Here is a 12,246-nt window from a genome sequence, read left to right as displayed (position 1 = left end):
TATTCTCCATTCTTTCTATTTGCTTCTTTTCAATGTCATATAGAGATTGGCATGGAATAGGGTTGACTTCCTCCTCATGCTTTTCAGAAATAGTATGGGAGCAATAACCATGATTTGTGGGTCTCTGTTGTTGGGAGGTTGGATTATGAAATGGATGTCTTCCTCAGTTGGATTTGGATGGTAACCATAGTTTCCATAAGGCAGTTCAATCCTGGGTTCATGCTTGGTAGACTTTAAGACTGGATATCTCCTGTATTTGGGTATGGATTATATGGTGGACTAGGAAATGGGTTTGGATCCAAACTGTTACGAGGATTAGGGAATAGGCTATGTGTTAAGTTAAATGGTGGGCTTGATAATGATCTAGCTAGGGATGTCTCTAGGTAAACAAATGGTTAGAATAATATTGGTTTGTTGACTCAATTGTTTGTGGAGGTAATTGAGATCTAACCGGATTGGGCTAAAGATGTTTAAGCTTGAAGTATTTGTGTTGGGGGTAGGGGTTGGAGCCTTGGATTAATCCTTCAACAGTTGGGCTTGACTCAAACTGACCTTAAAACAGTGATGTTGGAGCCCATTGAATTGAATTGAAAATTGTGAACCAATGTTCTTGAATTTGTGTAACAGCTAAAGGCAATTTTATTTTTCTTATATGTGTTTTGTTTTTTTTTAGAAAAATATTTTTATCATTTTATCATATTTTTTAGTTAAAAAGACCAAAAAAAAAAAGTTCACTATTGGCAATTATCCAACAGCAACCGATGGAAGACATAAATTGAATATATTTGAAACTTAGAGGACTTAATTGAATAAAAGTAAAGTTAGAACCCTAAAATGAATTCCAGTGAAACTTAGAGAGTGAATTTTGCATTTCTGCCTTATTATTATTATTAGATGGTTTAAATATTACAAATGCTAATATATATAGTAGACATAATCATAGAATGTTAGACAAATATTTATAGATTAATATTACTTGATATTTGCCATGCCTAAGGACTAAATATAGTGGCTCTAAGGTTTGAATGTGACGTAATAGTAGTTAGATCATTAGTAGTATTTAAATCAAATGCCAAATTTTTGGATTCAGATCCTCTAGAGTTCCTAGGGTACTCTACCAAGTAGAGTTCATTAAATCCTAACCACTTTTTAATGATTTAATGGTCTAGATTTTGCTATGTCAGCATTTCATTAACAATCATCTTAATTGTTTTGTTTACAACATTATTTTATTATTTCAAGAATATTATTAATGAAATGCTGACATGGCAGAATCTAAACCATTAAATCATTAAAGAGTGGTTAAGATTTAATGAACTCTACTGGTAGAGTACCCTAAGAACTCTAGAGGATCTGAATCCCAAATTTTTAGGATTTGACACACAAAACACCAAAAACCATACCTCGTAAAATGTGTCAAATGCCAAATAAATTTGACATTTGCTACAGTACAATTCTAACAATAGCACTGTAAGGCCAAATGTGCAATTTTTATTTCAGCAATTTTTTATTTACACATTTCTCTCTCTTTTGTGTTGCACTATTACATTACTCAAATACTCTCTCTCTCTCTCTCTCTCTCTCTCTCTCTGAACAAAAAAGAAAGAATTAAAAAGAATATTTAAATAAAGTGGTAAAAGAATAGAAGATCTAATGTACGGTGTATTGTAAAATAATGTGTTAAAATAAATAAAATAACTTTTTAATGTATCAAAATAAGTTTTTTTATTTATTTTTATATTTTTTATATAGAAAGTATTGATTGATGCTAGTTCTCTAAATAATGTTAAGTTCTCTTTTTAAAGTAAAATAAAATAAAATAATAAATAAATAAATAGATGAGTTTGAAATGAGTTTGGATTCAATAGATATGTGGAACAAATCTAAGATTAAATTGCTAAAATTTAGTAGAATTTGGAAAGAGTTTGAGATATATATATATATAAATTTTGATTTAAAATATTTAATTTCAAACCAAATATGTGAATTGAAGTGCATTGAAATGGACTGAATAGGACCCAAATGCTTGAAATCACAAAGAGAACTACTTTAAAAGAGAAATTCTGAAAAAAAAAAAAAAATTTAACTGAGGAATAATAGACTTCAATTTAAAAGCTCCATATCTTAATTTGATTAGGAAAACATTTAAAACACCTAAAATCAAGCAAATAATAACCAAAAATCTAAAATTCTGAAAATTGCGGGCAAATATTAAAAAATTAATAATTCTTAAAGTCAAGCCCATACTTTATTAAAAAAAGAGGGGAGTTAACCTAGTTAGAGGTGACAATCAATCTGCCCCTGAGGTGAACTCTGAGAATGAAGGTGCAAATGAGAAACGGACAAATTTGCCAAGCATGATAGAAGATGAATGTGGTGAAAGGCAGGAGGTTCTAATTAGAATTGAGGCTGGCAATGAGATTGAAGGGGAGAAGGTTAAGTAACTTGTGCAAATTACTCTAACAGGATTTCGTTGGGTTCTACTTTGAATTGTTTTGGGGAAATCGTGTTAGTGCAAATCTAAATGTTAAAGAATATGGAAATTAAATGATAAGATGAGCATCTTTGTAATATTATGCTAATATGTGTTATTATGATAGTTTCCATATATATATATAGGGTAATGATAATGAATACCTTTAGGGCAATGGTTAATAATCCATTTAAAGAAAGCTTTTATGGAAAAAGAAAAAAAAAAGCAATTAATATTTTAACAGCTTTTTTCATTTCCAGATTCCTATAAAAGTGGTTTTAGTTTGATTGGTTTTATTTTATATGAAAGATTGTATTTTTCTCTTTGTTTTGATTGTGTCTCCTTGAGTTTGGAAACTTTTTTGAGAGTGAGCAAAAAGAAATGAAGAAGAAAGAGAAAAAAAAAAAACTAATATAATAAGCAGTTCTAGAATTTTTTTAATGAGAAAAATTCTATTGCTAATGAACAATAACCCATTAGGTTTGGAGAGGTATTGATCATTAGCAAAAAACTTTTCAAGGTTTAGAGAGACTATTGGAGCATTGATTTTTGGTTTCACTCTCTATTGTAAAGAGTATTTTGGTTTTGGCTACATCGTTGGAAATGCTCTTAATATAATAAAATGGTCCCTCATATATTGTTTTGATCATTCTTATCCACTACGATAAATCAAAGAATTATACAGAACTAAACACTTTTCTAGATGAATAAATCAATCAAAAACATAATAGCATAAGCATTAAAACCAATAAATAATTGTTAAAGAACATATCAATAAACGGTTGGATTTCACCTCTTATCTTAGCAAGCCATAATACAAATAAAACTTTAATAAACTGCAAAGAAATTTTAAGAAAACCTAAATTACATTCTACGGTAGCTCCCCTCTGAATTTTGCTCTAAAGAGGCTTTAAATAGGTCAAGGAATCCTATTACAAGTTGAATTCTGGATAAAATTCCAAGTTTTCATGCTTCATTTAACTAACGTTTTTGGACTATTTAAAGTCAGAATTCGGAATTTTGGTAAACTATAGGGTTGTAACCCTTTAAGTTAAATTTGCAGCCCAACTTGAATCATTTCGATTGGACATTTGAGCTGAAAGTTATGCCTAAAATACTAATTGGTGCACAGGCTGGAATCCTAATCCGAATTGGACTTGGATTTGATGCAAATTTCATTTGATTCCTTACTCCAATTGGACTAAAATTTCATTGGGTTAGCCTACTTTGACTTTTATTATGGTCTTTATAAAAGTAAAGTCCATTAACCTTCTTTTTTGCACAAATCCAAATTCACGTATTAAAATTCAATTAAGTACAAAATTAATTATTCAACATTATTCCAAAACCAACAAAATAAGTATGATATGCTTTCTAATAATGATATAAATATGCAAAATTAAGCTATTATCAATCCATTCGTAGAAAAATTATTATTTATTCTAGTATAAAAACTCTTATTTTTTTTTACTTAATTACTTTTCAAAATACCCACATCATATTAAGATTATTTATTCTAAACTTTATTTCATTAAAACATCAATTTTTAAAAATATTTCTCTTTTTTCACAAACAACAACCACTATCCACTTGAAAAATACTATAAAAAAAAAAAATTGAAATACACATCAACAACACTAATACATATTTTCCCAAATAAGATTAAAAAAAATGCATTTTACATAATAGTTGCATAGCTTGTGTTTTTCGGAGTTAAGTGGGCAAAATTTGGTCATGTACCCCCTAAAAAATAGGACAAAAGTAAAGTCTTTTTTTTTTGATAAAGTGCAAGCACACCCCTAAAGTATGGGGGTATTTTGAAAAAGAACCTCCTCTTTTAGAATTTGGATGTTTTTACCTAATTAATGTGATATGCTATTGATCATTAGCCCTTTAGTCCAAATTTTGCTGATTGATTGTGAAAAAAAAATCTTAGTATTTTTTGTATTCTTTTTTTTTTTGCAAGAAGACTCGGTATATCATACATTACTCATCAAATAGGAATTTTTTTTAATCTCAACATTTTTATGGTTTTTTTAGAATTCGAAAATTCTATTAAAAGTTGGTCAAATATTTACTAGGGTTTGGGTTGTCTAGCAGATTAGGGACCTGACCAAATTGGTCGAATCTGACCGAATCGAAGCCCAACGGGCAGATCCAATTGGCCTAGTTGGTTGGATACGAATATTCTTTCTTTGAAAACTGAAACTAGGGTTTAGGTGGTGGTTTAAAGGATTAGGGATTAGTATAAATTGACCCGACCGAAGTATGTTGAAATGTGTTTTAAGTTTCTTTATCCCTTCACATGTCTTCCTCTCATTGGTAGAAAATCTACCACCTATCTTCAATATATATATCTCATTAGTTTCTAGGCAAGTTATATACAGTTGTCTTGAAATTAGTATGAGACTTGCACACCAAAAAAAAAAAAAAAAAATCAACTCAAACTAAATATAAAAAATCTGAATCTCTCTCTCTCTCTTTCTCTCTCTCTCTCTCTCTAGTTTTTACTTTTCACTTTTCAAGCTCTCTCCAGTCTCCAGACTCCTCTCCAACAGCCTCTGTCATCACCATATCGCTACCTCACTTTCTTTCCACTGTGGTCAAATTGAGTAGAGTTTTAGTATATTTTTTGCCTTTTTAATATATATTTTTTCTCTATTTTGAGATATGAGTTTATCATTTGTTCAAATCACTTAAAACTCAAAGATTTATAGTTATTGGTTTGATCATAGATTTGATTTATCACTCATCAATCTCGAACTTAAAAAATTAAAACCCAAACTTTAAAAAATGAAACCCTAACACATTTTTATTTTGTTTATCTGATTTGTGTTCTATTGATCATTTGGTTGATTTATTTTGTTGCCTAATCTGTAGCCTAGACTCACCAAACCGATGATTACGACCTGCCCAACCTACGACCTAAAAAGTTGAGTTTGACTCGTATTTTCAGTCGAGTACGGATCCAATTCTCAATCACCCATACTTAATTGGGTGATTGAGTATGGGCCAGCTCTAAACCCAATCTGACCCAATCTCTGATCATCTTGTTTAATTAATCCTATCAAATGTCATTTCTTTGACATGACCTATGACCTAGAAAATTCCAACATTTAGCAGACACATCAAAGTGTCTTGTCTTACTTTATTACCACAAATGTGATACAATCCATGTCATTTTAATCTGAAGTTCAGTAGTCACACCAAAGTGTCTCTAACAAGCTGTTCACGTACATTAATTGATGACACAAGCCCCAATTCAAATACTGGAAACTGTAAACCAACATTATTGCTACCACTATTACACTTTGGCCAAACCTATTCTAGTCCATGCCAAAATATTTCTTCATCCAAACAGTAAACTCATAAATCTTCTTTTGGTCAGGAAGAGAATTCGCAACACTCTCCTTCTGCATGCACCTCTTAGCCCATGCAATAATCTTGGGGCACTCAGCCTCTATGCTGAAATTGCCGAAGGTTTCATAGGTATAAAACCAGCTGTAGAAAGTGATTAGAGCAATGTCAACAAAGCCAAATGTTTCACTCCCAAAGAAAGGCTTTTCACCAAGCTCTCCCTCTAATATCTTGAAAGTTTCAATGAATTCCTTCTTCGCTGCCTCTTGCTCCTCTCCTTTGGTGGCCCATATCTTCTTTGCAGTGTCATACACCTGCATCTTGCACTCACATTGTATTAGAACTTTCGTAAACAGGGATGTAGAATATGAATGGTTTGTATTGTCATTACCTAGAGAGCTCATAGTAGAACAAGAATGCCGAATATGGAAAAAGTTAACCTCCAAATTAAACCAATTTGGAGGAATTTTCCTAAAATTCGCTACATATAAGTTGAAAAGATTGTTGACACGAATTTTTAGTTATCTAATTTTTTAATAAATTATGTGACTTGTTTAAATAATACATGATAATCATATAAATCGCCCCATAGTAAGTTAGATAGGATTCTTCTAAATTGGTTTGTTAGGAAAATATTATCCATAGAATATTAGTTAATCTCGGTTGTTAGAATAGGTTTCAACTTTGAAGTTTTTTTTATCTTCCCTTTATATATATATATATATATATATATATATATATATATATATATATATATATATATATTTTCTTGTTTCTAATGAAAGATGGACTCAAATCATTAAAAAAATTTAATATCAAAACTGTATTATAAAAATTATCTGATATATATTGTGGTTATATCAAGTGGACATCCTCTCCAATTTTTTTTTAAATTTTTTTCTTTTGCTTTTTCGGCTTATGTCATGAGGTGTAACATAAGTATAATAAAATAACAATATTAGTTGCTCTAAATTGAACAATGTTGCTATAGTTTAAAAAATATAACTCCAATTAAAATTGTTTTAAGGAATTCAAAGAAGTTTCACTATTTATTGTATATTGCTTAATAATTTATCCAAATATTTGTTTTTTAATAATAAATTTGGATCATACTCGTATTTTGCACTATATATTTGGCTCAATGTATTACAACTGTACAACATAATGTTGCCATTTGACTCAATAAAAATATATTAAAATCATTAGTATAGTCTATTTCAAGAATTTTTTTTAAAAAAAATTTTGTAGTGGAGGGAAATTGGAATTCAAATTCACATAAAAAGAACTAGCTAAGCAATACTGTATTATTGAGTTACAAGACTTTTACTAAATATAAGAGATTAAGAATTCGTTTGGATACTGCTTATCTTGCTAAAAACTGAAAATAATTAAAAGGTTACTGTTCACGCGCTTGGCGCTGTTCATAAGCCTAAAATCACTGTTCATGGACAATGAATAGTGTCAGAGGCGCTGTCTAGGAAAAAAAAAAACGCAAAAAATGCAAACGCTTAAAATGCAAAACCCAAAAGCCACCTAAGTGTCCGTTTGGCAAAGATTATTTTTGCGAACGTATTTTACTATTTATCTTATTTTTTGTACTATTCATGAATCCCACTGCAATTCTTGGTACTATTCACGGGTCCCATTGTACTATTTCAACTAACTTTTATCTTTATTTACAATACTTTTAGCAAAAAAATTTCAGTTTCAGTAAAATAAGCAGATTCCAAACGGACCCTAAATATCTTGATTAAAACTCAATTATTCAAAGTTTTAAAATAAAAAATTTAAAAAAGTTTTTATTATTTATTTTATAATATAATCTTGGATATTTTTAAATAAAAACTTTGTCTTACACAATGTCAATTAGTTATTGGTTATGTAACTTAAATTACTTTTTATTATTTAGTGTAAATTCTAGTTAATTACCGTAAGGTTTGGACTAATACCAACTAGGTCCAAAACTTCTTAGAACTAACCAACCTAGCCCCTAAAGGACAACTTTGTCCCTAAATAGCTAAACACCATTATCGCTTCTAACTCTCTTCTTTGACGTCCCTTTCTCTCAACAAACCTAGCCACTTGCAAAACCCATAAGTCTTCACCGACATCAGCAACTCCATTGAACAACCATCACTACTAAAGGTTAGTTTAGCATCAACTCTCATTCTCTCTTCCCTATTTTCTACCACCTAAAAACAGTAACATCAGCTACAATCCATGGCTGCCACGACCTCCAACCCATTACAGCAACAAAAGGAAAAAAAAAATTGTGTAGCAACCAACCACGGTTGTCACCACCTTTGACTTAGTGCAATAACAACCCATGACTGCCACCACCTCCGACCTAGTGTAGCAACAACCCACAGTTGCCACCACCTCCAACCTAAGCCACATGGCTACCACAAATCTAAAAGGTCACCCACCAAAATTTAAATCCAAACTACATCCACTAAATTTGAAGACATCCATTCAACCAAAGCCCAAAACCCAAATCAAAATAGCAAACCCATACATCTACAAATAGTATACCCAAAATCCAAGGGGCCATTTGGTATAAGAGTTTAAACACATGTTTTTAATTTTTAAACAACATTACATGCATTTCCACACACTTTTTCATTCAAACATATTTCGAAAAAAATACAAATAACATTATTAAAATAACGTTATCAAACAGCCCCTTAAAACCACACCCAAATCATTTGAACCTAACAACCAAAGGAAAATTAGAGGGAGAAAGGATTATGGGTTTCACTGATGACCAGAGTTCAGTGAGAGAGAAAGGGATGAGAGAGAAGAGATGGGAAACAGCTGGGTGAGAGAGAGAAAGAGGGAAAAGAGATGAGAGTCAAATAGAAGAGAGAGAACAAAAACTAATAGTGTTTAGGTACTTGGGACAAAATTATCTTTTAAGGATTAAATTGGTTAGTTTTGAGAGATTTTAGATCTAATTAGTATTAACTCAAAACTCAGGTAGTTTTCTAAAATTTATCTTATCATTTAACTTTACTGATATTATTAAAATATTTTAGTTTATATACTATCGTTGGCTAAATCTCATCAAAATAATACTTATAAAGATGATAAAGTTTGGTCAAAAAATATGTTGGACTCATCAATTCCAATGGAAACTTTCACGTCTTCTACATCACAAGACCCATAGACTATTCAATTCTAATAAATAAACTTATCACTAGAGCATTAACATGAATATTTTAGGTAAAGTAGGCAATATTCTAATAAATAAACTTATCATTAGAGCATTAACATGAATATTTTAGGTAATAGTAGGTAATATTCTAATAAATAAACTTATCATTAGACTTAACATGAATATTTTAGGTAATAGTAGGTAATAGTACATAATAGCATTAACGTGAATATTTTAAGTAATAGTAGGTAATATTCTAATAAATAAACTTATCATTAGAGCATTAACATGAATATTTTAGGTAATAGTAGGTAATGGTACGTAATTGTTATTATATATATATATATATATAACAATTTCATAAAAAAAAAAAAAACATTTGTGGGAAAATTTTTTCTCATTGAAAAAGAACAGAAATGAACAAAGAACAGAACAAAAAAAAGAAAGAAATTGCATATAGCCTACACTATAGGTAAGGTAAACGGACCTTCTGCTCAATAAAATCAGCCCAGAACCTAGCATGAGCTCTCTGGTCAGGATCAGAGGGCAGCAATGGAGACTTATCATTCCAGACCTCGTCTATGTATTGAACAATGATGAGAGACTCACACACAGGTTTGCCATTGTGGATGAGAACTGGGATCTTCTTGTGAATGGGGTTCATCTTCAGAAGCAGAGGGCTCTTGTTCCTCAAGTCCTCCTCCTTGTACTCATACTTGATACCCTTCTCAGCCAGCGCAACCCTCACCCTCATTCCAAACATGCTTGGCCAGAAATCCAGTAGAACTACCTCGTGCGCCATTGTCAGAAAGACAGAAGCAAAGCTAAGGGGCCGGGGGTAAAAGATAAGTGGAATAATGAATCAACTGGTGTGATTCGTGTGATTATGTGTGTGTGTGTGTGTATATAGACATTGAAGTGATGTTTCGTTGTGGGCAGTCAGAAGATCCTTCCCCAACACCTGCAATATATTAATTATTGAAAATCACGGTAATCACCTAAATAAAGTGAAAAAATATATTTTAAAAGGGAAAAAGAAAAAAAAAAAAGTAGAAGACTTTTCTTTTGTCCTATTCGAGACAAGCGTTGATAAGATCATAATTCATTGAGTTGTGCACTTAGTGCCCGTTTGGTTGGGCTTTTTGGGGGTAAAACGCAGCTTTTACATAAAGCTGAGTTTCTAAAGGCGTTTGGTGAAGGCAAAACGCAACTTTTATCCAAAAGTTGCTTTTTGAGCAAAAGGGAAAACGCTGGATTCGTTTATGGAGCTCTGGAGGTCCATAAGCAAAACGTCCCTCAATGTTTTCAGCTATCCGTTGGGCTGAGTCCTTAGATTACCGAATCACCCTCTAATCTCATCTCATCTCTTCTCTGCTCTGCCTCTCCGTGCTGCTACCAATCTCTCTGTGGTAAGTCATCCGTGACTTCTTCTTCTTCTTCCTCTTCTGCTTTCTTCTTCCTCTTCTTCTTCTTCTTCCTCTTCTTCTTCTTCCTCTTCTGCTCTTCGTTTTTTCGATCTGTAATTTTTTTTTAGTTTTTAGTTATGATACTTTCTGATTAGAGAAAGTGTTTTTGAAGGTACTCATTTGATAAAAAACGCACCAAGCAAGACTGATCTGCTACAAAAAACCACCAGGTACGCATTTGAAATTTTTTTTTTTTTAGATCGTTTTGAGTTTTTGAGGGTTTGGAGATTTAATGATGACCCATTTGGTTCTTTAGTTGATTGGGTTTTGAAATTTGTTTGTTGATTGGGTGTATTTGATCTAACTTTGTTTGTTTGTTTCGGTTCTTTAGTTGATAGTGTGTGTTTGTTTCGGTTCTTTATTTTGTGTTAGTTATAGATGAAACAATTAATTGGAAAGAAGGTTCTTTGGTGCTGTTCATTAGCATACAACACATAATTTTTCAGCTGCTGGTGTAAATTTGAAATTATAAATTAAAAGCATAAGTTGGAATCAATTAAAATAGAGTTCATAAATCTAACATCATTAGACCTCGTATAAACTTTTAATATGGGAAAGGTTAGGATTGATACCATGGTACTCCCTCAAAATCTAGTTCATTTATTGAGTTCAATGAGCAAATAATGAGGAGAATATCATGAACAGATATTGCCTATATGGTTTTTGAAGAACGACTTAGATGGAGATGTGCTTCTAGTGTCATATTTGATCTTCATATTCCAAACTAGCTAAGGCTAGATATGTTTTCCAAAGAAACAAGGGGATAAGAAAAGAAGATTTTGATGATGCTTTTAAAGAGCATATCGATGCCTCTAGAAGTTTGTTTACTAGTTCAAGTAAGATTTCTAGTTCTATTAGGAAAATGTAAGAATTGATAAGAGTTGATTAAAAATTAAGTGTTTAAGCATGAGAGACTGACAGTTAATACAAGGAACTGTCATCTAAAGTATTGGGATTCCTATGGTGGCAAATGTTTGGCAACCATCTTTCCCCACCCCCGCATTAGCAGCTGCTGCTGGGCATGACCCATCAGCAGCAGCAGCTGCTGCATCAGTTGCTGCTGATGGGGCATGCCCGGAGCTGCCGCATCGGTCTTGCCGCTTGGGGCATGCCCGGCCGCATCGGCCGCTCGCGCCGGGCATGCCCCATCGGCGGCAGGCATCAGCCGCAGTGGGCATGCCCAGCTGCCGTCCAGCAGCAGCAGCCGCATCACTTCTTCTTGGGCATACCCCATCGAGCTGCATCGGAGTAGCAGCTGCATAATATACTTCATATATTCTCTAGGAATGCACTGCATAATAAAAAATATGAACTAGTTACTTGAGCAAATTGACACATATTTAATTATTTTCACTCATTTAAGTGTAAACTTATTTTTTATGCTATTGATTGTGCGTTTTTTGCATTTTTTCCAATCTTCTATTTTTTGCATTTCTTATAGATGGGTAAAAAGATCACTTCCAACCCCGAGGTAAAAAAGGCTAGAGCAGATTGGGATATTAATCCAACGTGGACAACTACTTTTTGTAACCTTTGTGTGGAACAAATTCAAGTCGGGAATAGAACAAAAGGTGCTGGCTTTAGTACCATTTAGTACCAAAGGTTGGTTCAATTTGGTGACCAAATTTTGTGATGAGACCGGTCAAAACTATGATAAGGACCAATTAAAAAGTAGGTGGGATGTATTAAAAGGTGATTGGAGAGTGTGGGAACAATTGAGGAATCTTGACACAAGTTTAGGTTGGATTGTAGTGAAGGGAACGATTGCGGCTCCTGATTATTGGTGGGACCTAAAG

The 12,246-nt window shown here is 32.3% G+C and overlaps 1 protein-coding gene and 1 long non-coding RNA gene across 2 annotated transcripts; one reads left to right on the top strand and one right to left on the bottom strand.

Annotated features, from left to right (window-relative positions):
* Positions 1–5,612: 5,612 nt before the first annotated feature.
* Positions 5,613–9,935, bottom strand: LOC142615153 (putative glutathione S-transferase parC). The gene is made up of 2 exons (XM_075787857.1): positions 9,472–9,935; positions 5,613–6,144 (listed from the first exon to the last, which is right to left on the bottom strand). The coding sequence occupies exons 1-2, from the start codon at positions 9,784–9,786 to the stop codon at positions 5,800–5,802; spliced, it is 660 nt and encodes a 219-aa protein (XP_075643972.1). The 5' UTR covers positions 9,787–9,935; the 3' UTR covers positions 5,613–5,799.
* Positions 9,936–10,078: 143 nt separating this feature from the next.
* LOC142615154 (uncharacterized) lies at positions 10,079–12,246 on the top strand. Its single transcript, XR_012840673.1, has 3 exons — positions 10,079–10,393; positions 10,563–10,620; positions 11,892–12,246. It is a non-coding gene; the product is annotated as an uncharacterized LOC142615154 (long non-coding RNA).

The sequence above is a fragment of the Castanea sativa genome, chromosome 11 (genome assembly GCF_040712315.1).
Source record: "Castanea sativa cultivar Marrone di Chiusa Pesio chromosome 11, ASM4071231v1".
In the NCBI taxonomy this organism is placed as follows: domain Eukaryota; kingdom Viridiplantae; phylum Streptophyta; class Magnoliopsida; order Fagales; family Fagaceae; genus Castanea; species Castanea sativa.
This window is presented reverse-complemented; position numbering and strand designations above follow the sequence as displayed.